The sequence below is a fragment of the Choloepus didactylus genome, chromosome 18 (genome assembly GCF_015220235.1).
Source record: "Choloepus didactylus isolate mChoDid1 chromosome 18, mChoDid1.pri, whole genome shotgun sequence".
NCBI lineage: Eukaryota > Metazoa > Chordata > Mammalia > Pilosa > Megalonychidae > Choloepus > Choloepus didactylus.
In genome coordinates this window covers 47,588,624-47,610,078 of record NC_051324.1, presented here as the reverse complement: position 1 = coordinate 47,610,078, position 21,455 = coordinate 47,588,624, and the positions used below count along the sequence as shown (strand labels likewise).

General features: G+C 39.9%; 1 protein-coding gene across 1 annotated transcript; it reads right to left on the bottom strand.

Annotated features, from left to right (window-relative positions):
- Positions 1 to 1,559: 1,559 nt before the first annotated feature.
- CBX1 (chromobox 1) lies at positions 1,560 to 19,097 on the bottom strand. Its single transcript, XM_037808273.1, has 5 exons — positions 18,875 to 19,097; positions 6,522 to 6,698; positions 5,914 to 6,091; positions 5,233 to 5,327; positions 1,560 to 3,068 (listed from the first exon to the last, which is right to left on the bottom strand). The coding sequence occupies exons 2-5, from the start codon at positions 6,659 to 6,661 to the stop codon at positions 2,924 to 2,926; spliced, it is 558 nt and encodes a 185-aa protein (XP_037664201.1). The 5' UTR covers positions 6,662 to 6,698; positions 18,875 to 19,097; the 3' UTR covers positions 1,560 to 2,923.
- Between the last annotated feature and the right edge of the window lie 2,358 nt (positions 19,098 to 21,455).

Here is a 21,455-nt window from a genome sequence, read left to right as displayed (position 1 = left end):
AATTACCTTTATCATTTTCCCTATACTCTGAGGGAAAGAAATGCTTTTAAATGCAGATTCCCACTGCCACAGACCACAGACTGTAAAGATGAGTGAAGCACACACGGCCAAATACCAAATGGCCTAGGGTTAAAGTCAAATTGAGCTGAGCCTGAATATGACCATAGAATGAGTTCTCGCATGTAAGAATGTATCTGAAAAAGATTAAAATTTAATTAACAATGCTCTCTGAATACTTTCTGAAGCAGACTTAAGATTGTTGTGTCTATTATATTTTTTATTTCCAACATTTTTGCATGCATTTGTGGCTTCAATTGCTTGAGAAAAATTTATCCTTACACCATGTATCTAAAAATGTGATAATTGGCTTTTCAAGATAACAGAATTTCCTCTGAATCTCTAACTTCATCTCAATTTTCATCATGTGCATTTCAATTGCAGCATCTTACCCAGAGGAGAATTATATGATTTTTACATTTCAGAAAGGACAATGAAGTAGGTTCAAAAGATTAAGGTTAAAGCTGAACAGCAGCCCATCTTGGACAAATACCAAGGCTGAAGTCTAATTTCAGTGCATCTGATGGTGCAGAACAGAACCACAATGCCTTTATCCACCTCATCCAACCCCTCTACTAGCTATCCATCACTATGTTACAACAACTACCAACTATCCCAGTGACATACCGAGACCTCTGTTAAAAAGGCCTCTTCATGACCCAGATGTTCAATAAGCCTCCCCAGCTCCTCTCTTTTGGAAAAACAATCTGCACATCAGTTTATGTGAAACAAATGCTTTGCACTTATGAGTAGAGTTTAATTGTACATCGATTTGAGCTCAGTGAAAATCTTATTTTCCCGTTTTATGGATAACAAGTCTAGTCCCATTTTGGCTCTAGAATTATAGGCAGAAAATGATTTTAAGAAAATGGCTGACATTTTAATTCAGTGCTTAAACATGGGCCAGTTCCTGAAAATTTTTGTAGGACTGATTACTGAATCCCTGACTCCTTCCCAATAGGTCATTTCATTAAACATTTCCATCAATTAGAATATTCCTAATAGCCTACAAAGTGACTAGTTACTGAAAACTACTCTAGGCTGGGCTAATGCTAGGCACTTCCACACACTTGCCTCATGTAATCGTCAACACTGTATTTTTAAGAGAAATGGAGCACATAACTCAGAACTTCGTTTTAGCCAAGGTAATAACAGTCTACTAAATACTAGACACAGGCTCTCACTCAAAAACCCATGTTTCCAAACATATTAACATATCATAGTTTAGAAGTGCTATTAGGTCACAGAGTTCCAATAAACAAACTGAGGAATGTGAAGACAGAATGATCTGACAATTTTTACAATCTTTGCAGCAATTATAAATGCTTCTAAATCAATATGGTGAGACCACTCCAAGATTCAGGTCAGGCACCAGATTTTCAAGCCTAAAGTGTTGAGAAATAAACCACCCAGGTAAGGAAGCTGTTTCCAACATGCTGAACCTGTAAGGTAATAGCAGGTAAGAACTTCTGGCAAAACTTAATCATGACAGAAATCAAAGATTATAAATCTATACTTTTATTAAGACAGAAACTGACAGTATGATATGAAGTTTACATTTAAACAAAGTTTTCACAGAAATCTAACACATGCCTAAAAAGTTTACAATACAGTTCTAGATGCAGGTCTAGATGGTGTCAAGAACAGATAGATCTTATGATTCAAGACAAAGCATTTGGATATCAGTTAATTCTTGGGATTTTTTTTTTTTTATGTGAGTTTCTTTGTTTGAAGTGAACCACTGCCCCAGTGTGAAAGTTTAATTTCTCCTGAGACCAGAGCTATTGAAGTCATTGAACCCTTGAACTGATCCAATGAAATTTGTGCTGTCAGTGACTGAACCCTGCCACTGATGGTTTCAGAAGTCAAAGTTCAAAAAAGCAGAGAGGCTCTATGAATTTTCCACCCTTAGAACATGGGCTTTTCCTCTTCTCCCGTCTCCTATACCACTCTCTTCCCCTTCCCCAAATCCTCAGCCAGTGGCGTGGATGGACAAGCTGATGTATAGAACTTAATCAGAAAAGAAAGGGTCTTTTCGTCAATTTCAAGAATTAGCACCTCAAAGACAGAATGATCTGCCTGTGTATATGCTCCAATAAAAGACTTTCCCTCCTTAGTTTCCATCTCCAAATGGCAGCTTTGGTAAATTACTAACTGGTTTAGTCCTTTATGGGAGACAGCATTTAAAGTCAGGCAGGGAACACCTTGGCTTATAGGTTTTAGGCATTCACAGCTTTGAAACAGTCTCTCACCGTCCTCATTTATGTTGCTAATGACATTTTTTGAAAAGGTAAAATATTCTGGATACAGAACTGAATCATTAGTTACTTGTTTTTTCCACTGCTTCACCATTTCCCCAATCAGGCCCCAAATTTAAAAAAAAAAAAAAAAAAAGATTCTATCCATCTCCCTTCTTCCTCCCCACCCCCACCCCAAATAATACACCAGTAACAGCCAAAACTACACACATGCTACGCTGTAAAAATGCAGAGTTAACACTATTGGGAAGAAGGCTGTGGGTTGTGGAGATGCTCTTTGAAGATCTACAGTATCTTTTTGCTCTCCCACACGCCACTCTGCAAGTTCTGTCCTTCATAGAAGGCCCTTTGCTTTCCTCAGCAAAGTGCAGAATGGGTTGCCTTGAAACACTTATCCCCTCTTCCCCTCCACTGGGATGGGTGTGCAAACTAAACAGCACCTAACGGCTTTAAAAGCACTTGGGCTGCTGCAGGGCACAGAAACTATACTGGCTCTTCAAAGGACATCTTCTCAAGCCACCTCTATGGTGTCAAGACAAGTAGAACTCCTTCCCCTCCCCCACTTTAAACCCACAGTCAGAAGTGACAGGGGCTGGTACTCAGTTGAGTTAATTCTTGTCATCTTTTTTGTCATCATCCTCTGAGGGATAGGAATGCCACGTCAGCCTTTCCTCATAGAAGGATATGACAACCTGTGGGCACTTGACATTGGCTTCCTTGGCAGGGACCAGATCAGCCTCATCAGAGTTTTTCCTGCAGAACAAAGCACAGAGAGACTTTTGAGACCAGGTGCTGGTGGGCTCTAAACTTGGATCACCCAGGGGAAAGGACTTTAAAAAAGTAATTCCAGAAAGGATACAGTAGAGAAGGGGGACAGCATGGCCCAAACAATACAGTAGAGAAGGGGGACAGCATGGCCCAAACACCATTTACTGGCAGCTTTTAGTCAAGTAACATTTCAGGGGACCCGTCTTGTTGAAAATCCCCTCTATGTATCTTTGCTGAAAGCTGGGTCACTTGGCTCAACGTATCACATCTGAGCCTCTGGGAAAAGCCAAAAAAGCATGATATTCTAGGTTCTCTGTGGAAAGGAGAGAAGCTACCACACCACTCCAAATGCCACATCCCAGGTGATAAAAGCCTATGGAGAGCTCTTGCCTTCATAATAGGATTTAATCCCACAATGCATAGCCAGAGCCAATGCAGTTGGACATTTTCTTGCTTACTTATAATTATATTGCTCGACACTACAAAATGCCATGCTCACACAAATGGGACACAACCTCCAGGTGCTCTGAAATGGCGCTTTGATAGTGGGAGGAAATTTTGAAAATCACACACTGGGGTTTAGGAGTAAGCACTATCTTCAGGTCACTGAGAATTCTAGATGGAAACAGAAGGATTAGGGCAGGCAGCAGATAAGATAATGGGATCTCTGACCAGGTACCACCCAAAACCTCTGGAATTCCAGCAACAGGTAAACCAAAGCCACACAGCCCACACTGAACCAGAAAAGAGTAAGCCTATAAGGTACGTTTTTGTGAAAAGGGGAATCTGAAGCAGGCTGCCCTTTGTTGATAATTCAGCAGCATTCTTTGAGGTAAATTCAGTCATTGAACTACACAGAAATACTTGCTATTTTGGGAAATGGACAGATACCTCACTTCTCCAGGAAAATCACTTTTTAAAATGTGAACTTGGTTTTGTAGTCCACATCCAATTTTATCTTAACCTCTAGTGATATATTCAGCTGTAATCTTTACACACAACAGTGTGTTAACCAAAGAAGTGAAATCTTAAGCAATATGGAGATACTACTGTAACTCAACTGGTCACATGCAGATAGACAAAGTGCACTCCAGGTGGGTGAATAACTCTTGGGATCAGTCCTTTCCCCCTCTATGCAGCACCTTAAAAATGAACTTTTCTCCTAGAGGCTAGCAGTAAATCAGCTAAAAGAGGGTCAGATTCACTAACAGCTAAGGAATACTTTGGAAGAAAATACAGGGTTAGCTAGTAGTGATATAGGTTTGCAGTGGTGCTAAAGTTAGGCTCCCAGGTCATCTTGCAAAGGAGAGGAATTTTTAATAAATACAAGTTTCAGAGAAGGTTCTACTTGAGAAAACAAAAAGAACCGTTAGAATACTGCCTTCAGTGGCCAAAGCCTAGTATTATTCAATTCTAACTTTAGATTTTAAGGACAATAATTGAGATCCACTATGGGAAAAAAAAGAGAAGAGAAGCTTCCTTTTGGATAGATGGTAAGGAGAATATTGGGCTAACTACAGTTCTCAACATTCCCAAGATGCTTTTATTAAGTTTCATGGGATATTACTATAATGGAAAAAAGTAGGCTTGTTCTATGCTAAAGAGCAGTCAAGGGGCCCTGCTGACCCCCACTGGCTGGTTCTGGAATTGTAGAATTTGCACATACTGGAAGGGATATTACAATCAAGGACAAAGGAAGAGCTACAAAAAGGGATGTTGTGATCAAGGACAAAGGAAGAGCTACAGAAACTCTTCCTAATCCCAAGAGGTCAACAGAATCTCTGATCTTGTGGCCAGCCTGATCTTTATTAAGGAGGTGGTAGAAGAGGAGGGCGGTCCAATCACATTTCATTATTTTTTTCCTTAATTTACAGAAGTGAAATGTGATCATTCCCCAGACCCTTCCCAATCTAGATTTTCTCCCACCTCCTAAAAAGAGCAGGCAAAGATCTGAGAATCCTAAGGGCCCTACCTGTAACTCATGAGTCCAGGTTGGCAGCCAGGCCGAGGGTCACAATCGAAGGACTATGCCATCTTAAAGATTTCACACTTGGGCAACTGGGATTTCGAAGGTCCAGCTCTTTTCCTCTGGCACAGAACAGATGGGGAGAAGAAAAAAACAACCACACAGAGCCACTGACAGACTCACCATTTCATCAGGAACATGAGTTCTCCACTGGAGTCTGTAGCTCCAATAATCCGCTCCGGCTCCAAACCCCGGGCAAAGCCTCGTGGCTTTTCTGACTGTAAAAATCAGATGGGTGGAAAAATTTTATCTATATGGGACTGTTGTCCATTCTAGAGCTACTTATTTGTCTGATGACTGTAATCACACATACTTGCCAATATGGCACCAATACCTTGGTGCCAAGTAATATGCCCTTTTAGGATTATTCTGAGAGATTATTCCATCAAGGTCTGAAGTGTTTTAATGTTTTCCCGTATGCAAAATGGGACATACATCTCAAACCAAGTAAAATGTTCAGAACTGTCTCTTCATTCTCAAAAGACAACTTATTTTAAGGAGCTGAATAAGTCAAAATATCCATTTCAAACCTTTAATGATTAAAATAGGTGTCTGTCCCCCAATAAGTGTTACTCTTATCAATCCTGCACCAATAAAAAGTATAAGTGGATAATGTGACTTCACTAGACTAAGCCCCCAAACACACAGACATCAGCCTATCTGAGATTACACAAGGACTGGGAGGAGATGGCTGCTGAGACCCTGAGAAGGGGAAGAACAAAACTGCTTAAATTACCTGGCCTTCAGGTTCTTTTATAGCAGTGTGAATTCTGGGCTAGTAAAAATTCTTACTTCCACCCTTACCTCTTCTTTCTTCTTCTTTGGTTTACTCTCCTCTCCTTTATCTTCAGAATCAGAGTCAGCTTTGCGCTTGCCTCCCTCTGACTTATCTGTCTCATGTGCTGTTTTCTGTGACTGCAGGAACTCAGCAATGAGATCAGGGCAATCCAGGTTCTCTTCTGGCTCCCATGTGTTGTCCTCACTGAAATCAGAGGGCACAGTGAGTTGTACTTTTCACATTCATACCAGGGCTAAGCACACGAGAACAAGAGCTGGCCTTCTTGGAAAAGAGGAATTTATAATGACTAGCTAGATTTTGTCCAAACCAAGAAGTTGGGAAAGCTGAAAATTCTTGGGAGGCTTTTTAATGCAAATTGAACACTTAGAAACTTGCCTTACTCAAAGGAAAATACTCCCTCTTTGCAAACTTGGATTTGTCTAAAGCCACACACAAAGATGTTCTTCAGAAATCATATTATGTCTTGCATTATAGTACTTTGTGCATGTAGGTAGTTTTCCTTATTAGACCATTAGCCATGAATCATAGCATCCTAGGCCTTGCACATTACTAGAATCCTGATAAAATATTTGGTGATTAAATGAGTGGATTTACCCATGTCAACAAAACTTACTCTGAGAAACCCTTCCACTTCAGGAGGTACTCCACTTTGCCCTTTACCACTCGACGGTCGAGAACTTTTTCCACCACATATTCCTCTTCCTCTTCCTCTAGCACCTCCTCCACTTTCTTCTTGTTTTGTTTTTTCCCCATAGTGCCCGCCAGCTTTCTGGTGTAAAGGGTGACGCTGCTAAAATGATAAGTGAAATAAAGAGGACACTGAGACCTACTCTTCTTCTTCTTCTTTTTAACTTTTCTTTTTTAAATTAAATTCCATTTTACTGAAATATAGTCACATACCATAGAATCATCCATGGTGTACAATCAGCTGTTCACAGTATGATCATATAGTTATGCATTCATCACCACAATCTATTTCTGAACATTTTCCTTACATCAGAAAGAATCAGAATAAGAATAAAAAATAAAAGTAAAAAAGTACATCCAAACCACCCTCCCATCCCACCCTATTTTTCATTTAGTTTTTGTCCCCATTTTTCTAGTCATCCATCCATACATGAGATAAAGGGAGTGTGATCCACAAGGTTTTCATAATCACACTGTCACCCCTTGTAATCTACATTGTTATTCAATTGTCTTCAGGAGTCCAGACTGCTGGGTTGGAGTTTGATAGTTTCAGGTATTTACTTCTAGCTATTCCAATACATTAAAATCTAAGAGGTGTTATCTGTATAGTGCAAAAGAATGTCTACTAGAGTGACCTCTCGACTCCATTTGAAATCTCAGCCACTGAAACTATTTCATCTCATTTTGCATCCCCCTTTTGAGACCTACTCTTCTTGCAAGGCTAGGTGAATTGTGGATGGTGAGAAAGCCAGGGACATCACAGATGATTTTAATACTGTATGCTGCTTATACTACATGCCATACCTGTTCATCTTCATACAAACCCAATAAAGGTTTCTGAATATGTTCAGCTAGAAAAGCTAATTTATAAAACCACTCCAACTAATTTCACAGCAAAACTTTTTTTTCTTGCACAGCTATTTAAAACTTTCATATCCATTCTTCCAAATTTAAAAAAGCTCCCAATACTCCTTCCAACATAAAGAATGGTACCTAAAATACTCTATTAAATTAAAAGGAAATTAATCCTCCTAAAAATAATGTACACACATCGAGCTTACATACATACAAACTCTCTGACCCATACTTTCTCCTATTCTCTGTGTTTTTTATTTCCTATTCTCTGTGTTTTTCATTTTGTAACATTACTGGACTTAATATTTTACTGTGAGAAATAGCTTGTTGTATTTATTAAACATCTAGTGTAATTTTCCCTTTTGTGTATGCCTATGTATTATAATCCATTCTTCTGCACTGTTAAAACACCCTTCTGAGTTCCCTTAAGGTTCATTATGTGGTCTTTTCTGAATGCCACCATGAGTTCACAATTCACAAGTTTCTTACTAACTTCTTATTCTAGTTACATAACTTCATAGTTTATTTCTAAGCCTGAGGCTAAGACTCATAAAAATGCCAGAATGACTAGGAAAATCTCTAAATTGGAGCACTGCAACAATTTGGAAAACAAGTAGGAAAAATGGTAGCAATCACAGATAGTAAGAACTTGAGTTTATTCACTTGTGAAATACATCGTCAGACTGGCTGACCTTTAAGAGTTTTTCCAGTGATAAAAATTCTAGACCTGTATTAGTCTAATTTCTTTAGTCCTTCATCCAACCCTTAGATTTATGGTTGGCTTAAAGCCTTAGGATTACCTATTTGTGTCAGTAGATGGCGCCAACAGATATCAATAAAAACAAAACTTAATAAAAACTTAATAAATTAATAATCACCTTTAGGTAACAAAGGCCAAGACATCTGGACTTGAAAATTGGAAGATACTCCCTTTTTCAGTAGAAGGAGGGAAACAATGGGTACAGACCATCCAAAACAGTGGTAACTGTCCCCTAATAACTCTTCTTCCAGTAATTTTTAATCAAAGTTAAGGAAGTAAAGGTGTTCTATCATTATGGCTTCAGAATTCAGAGCAAGCCCTGTGTTATCTACATTAATATCTATATTTGACTTACACACAAAAAGAAATTAGCACTGAAGACTGCCCATCTGACCCTGAGACCTACCATGAACCAAAAGGGTCAGGACAGCTGTGGCTTATCTCTGGCTACTGTAGGCCTCACCTCCCCTTTATCATTAGCAAGCCCCAATGAGGAAGACAGTCAAAGGCTAATCCTTTAGGTTAGGTAAAAAAACCTCTGAAAATGGGGAAATCTAAAGTAAGGACTTCTCTTAATTTTCATCTTTACTCACTTAACTCACTGTTCTATGAGCAAGTTAAATAAGCAAAGAATGTAGAAAACAGACCTTCCCTTCTCTGAGCTTTCTTAATTGGCTCACCCCAGTATCTACCTCTAGAGATTGGATTCTTCATACTTGAGAATCTCAGCCAGACCTCCCAGTGTGAATTTTTTCCTTGTTAACAACTGGTTCTCTAGGCTCCTGAGTAAGCTGCTTGTCAAAATCAATAAAAACTGGATTAAATATGCAACCCACCCTTTCTATAGAACCTAGCACCTTCAAAGAAGCCCTTAAACATTGAGGGGCCAATTATTCTCATACATTTCCAACTGTATTATTTCAAGAAAATCCCCCCAAATATGACAGTCACTACACACCAGCAGGGACATACAGAAGAAGGGCTCTCTGTTGAAATTGGATAGCGAAATTTCAAGATAACTCAGATCAGTACAGCAGCACAATGGAAAAATGCCACCCCCCTCCCCGCCCCGCATCCCGGCAGTCAAATCATTTATGGCATCAAAGTTGTCATAATCAAAGAAAGGGTCAAAATATAAAACAGAACATTACAAGAGGTATATACAACCAGCTGATACTAGGCAATTTTACTAGACGTTTTTCTTTCCTGTAATTATCAGTGAAGTAACTTTATAAAGCTTGGAAGTTATGGGTATGCATAATGCTGTTAGGTAATGATTTCACTGAAGGATGACTGGTCAGGACCTAGCTACTTTTTTGGGGATGCCCCAAAAATCAGTATATTCATAGCTCCCTTCTCTTGGGCAATTTCTCCAGAGAGGAATCTACCTATGTTTTTGCCTGGGGGAGTAGGGCAGTGGGCTGAAGCAGGGTGGTATAAACCTAGGAATCAGTGTTCTCGCAGTCAAGTGCAGGAGGCAGGGCTCAGAGCATTTGGTGTTTTCAGTATGGATTCCTGCCCTCAGCTCTGCTTGATGCCCCCAAGTCCAGAGTCCCTCCAGTTCAACCTTCAACTCAAGAGTACATTTGTAATGTTCTACTGAAGTAGGAAAGGGACAGTCTATACAGTGTAGTATGGAGAAAGGGACCCATGTGTTTTCTTTTCCAGGCTTTCTACCAATTCTCACTTTTTAAATCTCACCTTCACCCCCACCAACAGAGGTACTTGGTGGTTTCAATTCCTGAGCCTTTTTGGAACCCTGCAGCATAAACTGACCTGTGTCTTCTTGGCTTCTCCAACCCCAAAACTGCGTGGTTTTCAGCTTTTTCTGGTCAATTACTACAATTTACTACAAATTACCATTTGTTTTCTTGACATCTCTTCTATGCTTGTCTCCTCTCTGGTTTTTCTTGTCCTTTAAAAAATCCCTTTGCCATTATTTTGTAGGCTTCTGAAAGGAAGTGGGTTCCATCTGTTCGACTAGCCATGTTTAACCGGGAGTTTCATTTAACTATCTAATAGTAATAATGAATTCAAGGAGCATAAGTATGCAACCTACTTTCAAATGTTTAGAAAACAGATAGAATGATAATGACATAACAAATGTGGCAAAACGTATATTGGAGATTTCTCCGTATTGGCTTTATTTGTAACTGTCCTGTAAACTGGAAATTATTAAAAAACAAAACAAAAAACCCACACTACATTTATATTGTGTTCAGTTTACAAAGTGATACCACATGTTACATATATTTGATCCTCAAAAGCAGTTCAGACGTTATCTCCACTTCAAAGACACCAGACAGATTTAGATTAAACAGATCATCTAAAGGTCACATAATTAACAAAGAGCACAGTACCTCAGTAAGGGTATCTCCTAGCAAGGCTAGATTAACAGCCCTGCACACAACCCAGAATTAGGAGCTAGCTTACACAGCTACAGATCTCCCTCCAGGTTGTACAAGGAAAGGATTCTTAAGATGGATCCTCTCTACTATTTGTAAATAGAAAATAAATAAGAAAATGACTGATAATGGTTTTTGTTAGCAAAAGACCTTGGAAGTAACGGTTTTCAGAAAAACAAGGAATTTTAAATGGTTACTGGAATATGAAGGTATGCATTACTAATTAAATCAGCAGGGAGTAATAAAACTGTGGTTTCTAATGCCCCAGCAGAAATTCTGAAAATACCTAGCAAGTAGACTGGATAGAGAACTACTGAGAAAATGCCAATTTTAAGATTATAGAGTCTAAATGAATAAAGGAATGGTGTAAATCTGAAGAATCATGAACTCGTAGCTCTTTTAAGAGGCGGAAAAAAAAGCACAGTTGCAAATTCTCACCTACCCTCACTAGAAGCTGGAAATGTAAAGGGGGGAACAATGCTGCTTCAATAGAGAAAGCAGTCATGTATCAGAAACAAGACCAGGTATTTTGTTTTGGCTTTGAATAGAAGGCACTGTGAAAGGGTGTGAGAAGGATCTGCAAAGCCAGTGTGAGCACAGTCCCAGGTTGTCACCAAGTGAATTATAAAGGGCTATCCCAGGAATGCCCAGAATGATGTCTTGCTGTCTTGAAAGATCAAATTCCAGAAACGAACCCAAAGTAACATTTACAGACCCCTGAAACCAAACCAGAGGGGCCTTTAGGTAAATGCTAAGGTGAAGCATTTAGCATGTTGTTGGTCTGGTGGGATGTTTGTTTTTATTAAAAACAATTCACAGGAAAACAGAACTAGAGTTGAGAACTTTCACCTGTATGGGAACCAGGATCACCTGGAGAATTTAGAAATAGAGACGTCCAGATTTCACCCCAGAGCTAATGAACTGGCTGTTTTTGTTCTTCTATACATAAACTAAAACTGACACGTAAAAACAGATATTACAGTTCTACAACCAGCCTTTTTATACAATGCAATGTACGTTTAACATTGTTCCACAAAGATCCCTATTCTTAACAACTGAATAGTATTCCATTGCATGGACATGCCATACTTTATTTAACTACTCATTTACTGATGAAAATTTGGGTTGTTTCCATTTTTTTTAATTATTGCAAACAGGGCTGCTTTGACCATAGCATCTACATCTTTAAAATCTCCATGGTTGATTTGGGTGCATACTTTTGAATAAGAACCACTGCTATACAGGATCAGCAGAAACTATATTCCTCAGGTGAAACTGAGCACATTACTGCAGGCATAAATCATTTCTCAGTCAGCTAAGAGGCAGATGAACATTTTACTTTCTCCATAAAATTTACAATAACTGGGGCAAAAAGAAAAGTAACAAAAAGTAATAAAGAAAGAAACTTTCTCTAAATCACATTCAACATTATTCCCTTTAGACCTTTTTTGTACATTAGCAATGAAATTGGAAGAGCACTGCTCAAAGGATCCACAGAAGAAAGCTAGTATGAGCACCACACCCGAGCAACATTGTGGTTCCTGTGTGCTCTGCAACCTGATGCAAGGCCTGCTTAACCAGATATGCGGATAATCAGCAAAACAAAACTGGCATGACTCTAGTCCTAGCCCACACCTATGTTTCTCCTTTCTGACCTCTAAAACAATTTTATGACCTTAAGTAGTTATATATTTACTGCATAACTCAGTTTCCTCATCTGTAAATCTGGTATAACACTCATGGGATTCCTATGGGGTTGGCTTTTATGATCTTCTGGCATTAATTATCTATATTTGCAAATATCTTCTATTTCTTTGTTAGATTACATATTGCCTTAAGCTTAATAATAGCTCTCTGAAACCGAGTACAATGAGAAGTCATTGATGAAACACGCTTCTGGTCTGATGTATATTGCTGAAATTTATGATTAGTTTCTCATAACAGCAGAGCAGCTCCAAAACACACTCAAAGGACCCAGGTTTGGATAGTACAAATGAACCAGTAATTACAAACACAGAGGGATCAAGATCTCATCTCTGGAAAACTGAGACAGAAGAACCGCCAGAAATGGAGAAATCACATTTCATATACCTAGGGTGCAGGTATTTCGTGTGCACTTCCTTTTATCTGGACCAGACAGGAAAATAAAGTAACATGCTTTCCTAGTAAATGGTAAAAAATATATATATCTCGTCCAACAAAGATGGATAAGATAGGTGAGAAAAAAGGACGCAAATTCTGTATACAAACAATAGAATGTTTCAACAAAATAATTTATTTATGAAAAGAATTTTAAGATTTCTGAAAACCTAGGTAAGTACCAAGTATCAGTTGTGATGATCCGTCAAGTTCTTTAACAGACTTCAGAGATTATGATTTCAGGCACAGATTACAGATTACACACACACACACACACACCCTGGTAATCACCCAATTAGATGATCTTTCTAAGAATTCATAAGCTTTTACTGAGTTCAAGTCATTAACAGAGATGCCATCCTTGATTCCTCCCCTTGTCCTCCATATCCAATCTCTCACTAAATCCTGTTGACTTTATTTCTTAAATATCTTTTTTTAAATCTTCATTTTATTGAGATATATTCACATACCACGCAGTCATACAAAACAAATCGTACATTCGATTGTTCACAGTACCATTACATAGTTGTACATTCATCACCTAAATCAATCCCTGACACCTTCATTAGCACACACACAAAAATAATAAGAATAATTAAATATCTTTTAATTCATACTTTTTTTCTAGCCCCAATACTACCCCCCTATTTCAAGTCATCATAATCTCTTGTCTGGATTACTCTATGCTAGTCAGTGATTTTGAAATGCAGATTTGGGCTAAAGATCCCTGCATCTAACCTTTCAATCACAATTATCTCGCTCCATTTTTCACCTAACCTATTTTTCACTTAGCTTAAATCACTTCCCCAGAATACCTTCCTGAAGGCTCAGACTAGGTTAACTCTTCCTGTGAACATGCTTCTATGGTCTTCATTCATTTAACTATTATTTGTTGGCACCTCTTATTGTGTGTGATGCTGAAGAAATGGTGTTAATAAAACAGATAAAACTCCCAGTCTCTTAGAGCTTATGTTCTAGTGTGTGGATTGAAAGTGAGCATGAGTGGGTATGTGAGCACACAAACAGGTATGGAGTGGAGAACAGACAATAAATAAGAAAATATTAGTGATATATGCTATCCAGAGATTATCTTTAGATTAACATTTAAACAGAGACCCGAATGACAAGGAAGCCAACTTGGCAAATATCAGAGAAGCACACCAACTGCAGGGAAGAGTTGGTCCCAAAGTCTAAGGTGAGAAGTTTACTTTATCTGAACTGGGTGGAAAGAGCTACAATGGCAAATTGCGGTTTAGAAGACAAGGACCAGATGATTATCGTACGTATCACTCTAGACTTCATTCCTCCTTCCATCTAGTTCCTTTTTCCATTCCTTGTTTTCCTTTCTCTTTTGCTTCTGGCTTAGGTCTAAGACCTAGTTAATTAATGGCTATAAAAATTTACAACTGCAGCCTACTAGCTTTTAACACTATTAAAAAACAAACCAAATCAATAAGCATTTATTAAGAGCCTGGGTGGAACTCAAGATAACTAACTCACTCATCTGGTTTTAGCAATGAAAGTCCCACTTCCTGGGAGCCCCTGAGAGCCAGGCACCCGGATGGTTTGGTCAGCCTAGTGGGATGTGCAGACATACAAGTAAAGACTTTCAGAAGCCTCTGAAGGTAAGTAACAATAATAATGTAATAACAACATTTATTGAACACTGAAATAATGCATATAAGGTACTTAATTCAATCCTTACAACAATTCTATTATTAAGTCTATTTCACAGATGAGGAAATGAAAGACAAAAGAATTACAAAAAAGTAAACAATGCCAAGTTAAAGTCAACAATAGGAGAAATGACAAGAGTATGTAATAATTTGCAAAGGAGGTATAATATTAAGTAGCCAAAACAGCACTAAAGAGTTTGAAGGAAGAACTTAACTAGGGTGATTACAGAAGGTTTTGAGATGTTGGGATTGAATGCTCTGCCAGCATTTGAAAAGGTAGACTGGAAGAGGGCAATCTGGCCTAAGGAACTGTTTGTGAACAAAGGTAATGAAGCTCCTCTGAGGTAAGGGTATAAACCACTTTGGGCTGGAAAATACTGAAGAGAAAAGTGATGGGTGTGAAAAAAATTTTAAAGGTCCCCCACCCCTTAAAACAAAGGCCCAACTCCTCAGTGTAATATCTAACACCCTCTGGTTCCAACCTACCATTCCAGACTAAATGTAGTCCTACTTCCCTCACAAAACCTACACCCCAGTCAAAACAGAAGACTACTGGCTATAACCTGAACACATCCTGCAAATATTCTCTGCGCATGACTCTGTTCAACTAAAAAGTGCGTTCCTGTCCAGGACCAGCAGCCAAATTCCTACCCATCTTTCAAAACCCAGCTTAAATGCTACTTCCTCCATGAAGCCTCCCAACGTAGTCAAATATTATTTCTCTTTTCCTTGGGGCTCCCACAGTACTTTGTTTCTATTTTTACTCAGATACCCAATTAAAGGTAGGTTTGGGCTCTGTGCAAGGTGTTGAACCTATTTGGGGAATAAGGATGGCTGTCTTAGACTCAGACAGTCAGGCACTAGAAGTCCAAAGTTGTCAGTTTTTAAGGGCATGATCAGCAAGATCAATCTCACACACAAGCCCTATGGAATCAAGAATGAAGTACCTTTGCTGAAAGTATGAGCAACTACATACCAGTCGTCAAAAGGCAGGTGAAGGCATGTATAGTATGTTCCGTTTGAGTCCCACTGACTCATGTTTCTAAACTGCTTTTAGCCTGTTGTTAGCTGTGGCTCTTTGTGAATCAACTGTTTTCCAGATGGAAAACCGGACTAGGCAGAAAACAAGAACTTGTGCCACATACACAGTAAGCAGGAGTTTTATTATTAGAGGAACCGCTGCCCCTGAATTCCAGGGGATCTAGGGCTACAATACTGGTGTGTGAACAGATACTGAATCTTATCTGAGATAGGTTCAGAAACTTGGCTGCCCCACCCCCATGGATTTGCATATGTAGATGAAATTAAATAGATAACAGCTTTGGGTTGAGAGGCCACAGGGATCTGCAAATGTTAGTGAGACACAGTGATGCCTGGAGCAAATCACTCAAGGATTTACGTTTGGGTGAAATAAAAATGATTAGAAAGCTAGGCCAGAATTATGACAAAGTCAGAATTCAAGGCAGAGACCAATGCATTCACTGACAGCAAACAAAACAGATTACTGATACCAACCTCCCAAATACTAGAGTTGTTAGGCTCTCAATGTGTTAGCTATTATTTTTTAAATAAGCACAATTCTGCAGACAAATTAGGTTGCCCCCTACTGGTCAGCTAATCATAAAAGGTAAAAGCAGAAAAGAAAATATGTTACTCAATTCAAATACTGACAGGATCTAAATTTTGCCCATATTTGAGTAACTTCTCCAGTTAATCTTTGGGAGGCTATTCAATTTCTCAACAGAATTGCTACTGGGGAAGCTTTATTATTATTCAGTGCTATACAAAGGATATTTTTCAAGATACCTTTAAAACAGAAAATACTCAAGCTTGACAGCTTGCTGTTAAAATCCAGAATCTGAGGCCTCTCCAAGTCCTTTCCTAAGGTACTTAAAACGGTTATTTACACAGTCTGCATACCATTTCTGTATTTAACATCAGGGCTTTTACATTAGAAACTGAGACTAACACAACACACCAAAGGCAACAGTTTTACTCTGCCAAGTATCATAGACCTAAGACAGGCAAACTGACTATATAAATGCACATTAATTAATTCTGATTAACACATGAAGTTCTTAGAAAGGATCTCAAAATCTTATTCATCCATTCATCAACAATCTGAATGGTCCTACTGTGTACCAGACACTGGATGAATAAGAGGCATGGCCTATCTTATGGGAGCCCATAAACTGGCTATTAGCACTTCACTCCAAAAACTCTTTAAAGAGATAACAAATGAAGTGAAAAATCTATCAAATTCGATGCAAAATCTGTAATACCACCACAGACAGTATATAGAAAAGGGAAATACTGCTGGATAAATCACTAGTAAACGACAAAAATGCATCAAATCTCCCTCCTTTTTTTAAAGTGGCAACGTTCATTTTTTTTAAATGCAGTTTTATTGAGATGTATTCACACACCATACAAACCATCTGAAGCATACAATCGCTGGCTCACAGTATCATCATATAGTTGTGCGTACATCTCCATGATCAATTTTAGAACACTTTCACTATTCCAGAAAATAAAAGTATAAAAGAAAACCCAAATCCTCTCATACACCTTTATCCCCCCTCCTATTATTGACTCATAGTATTGGTGTGGTACATTTGTTACTGTCAATGGAAGGATATAAAAATATTACTATTAACTACAGTCCATAGTTTGAAATATCAAATCTCTTTTAAATGGTGTGAGCACAAAAAAGAAACTCCTAGTTCCCACAAGGAACACAAGAAAATATAATGATGACTTCCTTTCTTTAGACAATCAGAAAATTGTAATTATCTTGTATTGAAAAAAGCAGTAGGAGGCTAGGGTTCCATTACTTTTCTACTTTAATCAAGAAGCTAGAAACACCAGGCTACAGACTATTTACATTTTTAATGAAAAACAATTTAGACTACTGACAGAAGAATGTCACCACTGGAATACTGGAAATGACTGAAGATCCTCCAACTGCCCTGAACCTTCTTTAAGGTGAGACCAGTTCCAATACAGGTTGCCTTTCGGTCACACCATTTTCCATATAAATGTCTATAAGGCATCTAGGGAGGAACACAGGCAGTAATTTCCTGGTTGTATACATGCCATCTATTCCAAAACCTTGTACCTTTCACACAACTGAGGAAGATAGTTTATCTTACCCTTGGCCAGAGGTTCCAGGATAACAGATCTTTTAAACTTAAACAAATAGGTGTGCGAATATAACATCAACCCATGAAAACCTCTCACCTTAGCCTTTGGGTTTCTTGGGGTGGGGGGTGGGGAGGGAAGTATTGCTCATTTTGTATTCTAATTGTGTTCCAACAGGGACAGGTTGGCTAGCAAAAAAAAAAAAAAAACGAGCCCAAGGGGGGAAAAAAAATCTCACATATTTACTTTTCCTTTTGTCTCCCAGTTTCCCACACCATCTCACAATCTCTCACTGCCTCACTTCATTCCTTAACTATTAACTCACCTACACATTTCTACAATTTCAGCATCCTTTGTGAGCCCATAGGGATCCCAGCTCAAAACCTATGGAATGAATTCTGAATCAAAACAAAAGCTGTACTAAGACTTTAAAAACAACAACAAACAACTCATTATCATGGAGCAAAAATAGGAAAAAAGAAGGAAAAAAACTAGAAAAGTAAAGAAAGCACGTTCCCTCCCTTTTTCACACATTTATTCTTACAGCCTCCCCACTGTAAGGGTCCATGCAAGCAAAGGTAGCCTGCTTTCCTTTTGTCCCTTCCACCCCTCACAGAAATACTCTCCGGGCCTCCTCCCCATCTAGAGCCAGGCAAGGCAAATATCTACCCCTCCCCCTTCCAATTCCCTCTCCAATTTATTCAACAATTACTCCCCAATCCCTGCTTACACCTCGTACAGCAGACCTCCCCGAGTAACGTATCTTGGGCTGTCCAGCCCCCTCTCCCAATTTGCAAATTACAAGTTTCTTTCTCTTATCCCGAGGAGCGAAATTCCTCACGCAGCCCTGGCCCGACCCAATATCCTCAGGTTACACCTCTAAACCTCAGGTCTCGCGGTTGTCACCCTATCCCCACGCATACTCGAACAGAAAGGTTGCCCAGACTGTCCCCTTCCCAATTTACTAAAGTGTTTCCTCTCCAGCCCGATCCCGCAGCCACGAACCCAATCCAAGCAGTCCCGGAAGAGCGACCCCTAAGTGCTCACTCCCCCCGCCCCCCCACCAAATCGCTTCAATCTCTGGCTCAGAATTCGCCGCCCCGCCCTTTCCATCTTTCAGGCGACTGGCGCCCGACACTGAGTCCTCGGGAGAGGCCCGTGCGGGAAGCGGAGAGGACCGGGGCGGGAACCCGAGCACGCTCCCCGCTCCCACTGGCCGCCGCAAGCGCGCAGCCCCTCACCCTCGGATCCCGCCACCACCGCTTGCCTCCCCCCGCCTCCCTGCCTCTAGCGGGCTCTTCACCTCAGAGCAGCGCCCAAGAGCCCGAGGGGAATTGGTGCTGCGCTACTGGCGCGTCGTGTCCGGCCAGCGGGGAAATGGCGCCCAGAAAAGCAGCGAACCGGGTGGCCGCGGACAAACCCCTCACTGAGGCGGCGTACCGCAGGCCCAGGCCAACGGCCCTCCTTTCTGCGGAACAAAAGAATCTCGCACTCTGCGCTGCCCGCCGCCCGCACCGCGCAGGCGCGGCGACCCGCCGCACAGCACCATGGTAGTTGGAGTCCGTCCAACACTACAAGGCCCGAAGGGCTCGGCGGGACCCGCGCGGTTTCTCACAGGTTGCGAGGACTTTTGGGAGTTTTAATTTTAAGCTGTGAGGACCCGTTTCCTGTATTTCAGAACGTTGTACCCTGGAAAATTAGAACGTGGGTTTACAAGCGAGCCCCTTGTGTTGGTCCGAAAATTCAGATTATTTCTGGACAATTCTTGAAACCAGATTCTCTAAACTTTGGAATCTTAACAGGTTCCTCAACAAAGTTTTATCAAATCTCCGCCTTCTTAAATCTCCAGTGCTCATCGTAGGGGTCCTCCCCCTTAACATTGCGTTTACTTCCTCTTGGAGGCCTTCTGTGATCCTATAGACTAGGTAAGGTCCTCCTGCTAGGTGTCCTAATGGCATCCTGGATTTCCCTTTCTCATTGGCTGCGCCAGTGTGTGGCTTTAGCGCCCACACCTTCATGACCACCCCTCTCAAAGAAATATAGAACTAGGCAAAATCCATGCTTGTTGTTCTTTGAGACAAGTTCTCTAGTTCTCCTGATTTCAACTAGATTGCTGTCCCCCAAATCCATTCATAGGGAAATTCTGTCTCCCATCACAACATTCACCCCAATGTATTTTCATTAGTTAATGTCTGTCTTCCTCCTGGACTCATGCTTCAGTGTTGTGTTGTTCACCACTATATCCTCAGTGTCCGATACAGTCCCTGGCGTACAGTAGACAATATTTGTTGAGTAAATGATTAATGACTGATATCTCCTACCTGACAGAGAAAATTTCCTTCATCTCTTTAACTCAGATTTGTGTTTCTTTTTTACCCTCTATTTCCTTTTCTCTACCCAATCAGGAACTAAAGAGAACTTCTGTCGGGAGAAGGTAACTTTTTCTTTAAATATTAAAGTAGCCTCCTAATCAGGGGGAAAGGGGAAAGGCAACTAAAGTCTAGTGGACTCTAATCTAGAATATAGAAGTCTGCATTTATAGAATTGTTATGCTGAGCCAGGCACTGAGCAGGGCTCAAGAGAGTTGCCACAGAATAGCCCAGCAATAATTAGAACAGAGTTTTGCTAAAGGGGCTGCGGGAGCATACCAAAGAGGACAAATCTTCCCGAGACATTTGGGTTGGGTCTCCAGAAAGAAGCAAAAATTCATCTACTCCCTCCTGAAGCATTCTGTTCTGTTTGAATAACTTAAATAATGAGAAAATTAGTCTTAATAACATAGCTCCTATTCTTGGGTGCTTTCCACAGTGCTAGGAATTCTGGTAAGCCTTCCATTGATTTTATTTAATCCTCACAACAACCTGGGAGGTGGGAATTACTATTTCCATTTTGCAGAGAATGCTCAGAGAGGTTGTACAACTTTGTACCATTCGTTGTTCGATGGTATTCAGCAAGAAGCTGGTGGAATCAAGATTTGATCTTATTTCTAATTCCCAAACCATAGTCTTGCCTGCATAAAATGCTACCATCCTTAATTCCTCACATTGAGCTCTTTTCTGTTCCCCATATAAATACCACCTACTTTCCCTAGTTGTGGCTTCTGTAGCCACACAGAGTCATGTGGCCCTTCTATTTAAATTTGGCCTTTATTGAATCCCTAAGGTATTGCTTTTCTTGGCTGTCACCATTTCCTTAAATTGTACATCATAGGACAACTGTTTCAGATATAAATTCTGGCTCTAATGAGCGTGTTTCAAAGTAGAGAGAGCTATCATTGCTGTGATGCTTTACGCCATTCTTGAATTAAGGCAGCCAAGCACCACTGATTTGTGCTAATCTGCAATCAATCAACTAAAAACTTGCTTGTTAATATTCTGGAATTTTGCCAGGGATGGATGCCAAACGCACAAGCCTAAAGTTTCTGCATTACCAATATCTATTTTGAAAATCTGTTGGGATTAAATGGGTTTAGTTCTTTTCCCATAAGAATGGGGGCATTTTAAATTATTCAGCCCCTCAGCGTTTCTTCTCTTTCTAGGAGCAACAACAATTTAGTCATAGTAGTTTTGCTTAAGACAACATTTGAAGTGGCATTGCTCATGCCCACAGGAAATGCTTCTGTCATACCAACTTTCTAAAATCACAAGAATGTGGAGAAGAGAGAAGTGTGATGTTGCAAAACAGGTGAGGATTTGGGAATCAGGCTGAACTGGATTTGATTCTATTTGCCTGCCGTGCAACATTGGGCAAGCTGTTAACTTCTCTGAGCCTCAACCTCCATAAAAATCTAAAACATGAAAATATTTAGCCCTGCCTTGCAGCATTATTATGCAATTAACAATAAGGTTATGTAAAGGGACTCCTCCCTTTTCCAACTATATATC

Bases quoted from the DNA above. Each gene is read 5' to 3' on its own strand.
- CBX1 (XM_037808273.1), bottom strand. From the start codon at position 6,661: ATGGGGAAAAAACAAAACAAGAAGAAAGTGGAGGAGGTGCTAGAGGAA. The intron at 5,328-5,913 runs GTAAGGGTGGAA...TGATTTTTACAG, and splicing joins CAAAGAAGAAGAAAGAAGAG to TCAGAAAAGCCACGAGGCTT. The intron at 3,069-5,232 runs GTGAGTCTGTCA...TTTGTTCTGCAG, and splicing joins CTCATGTTCCTGATGAAATG to GAAAAACTCTGATGAGGCTG.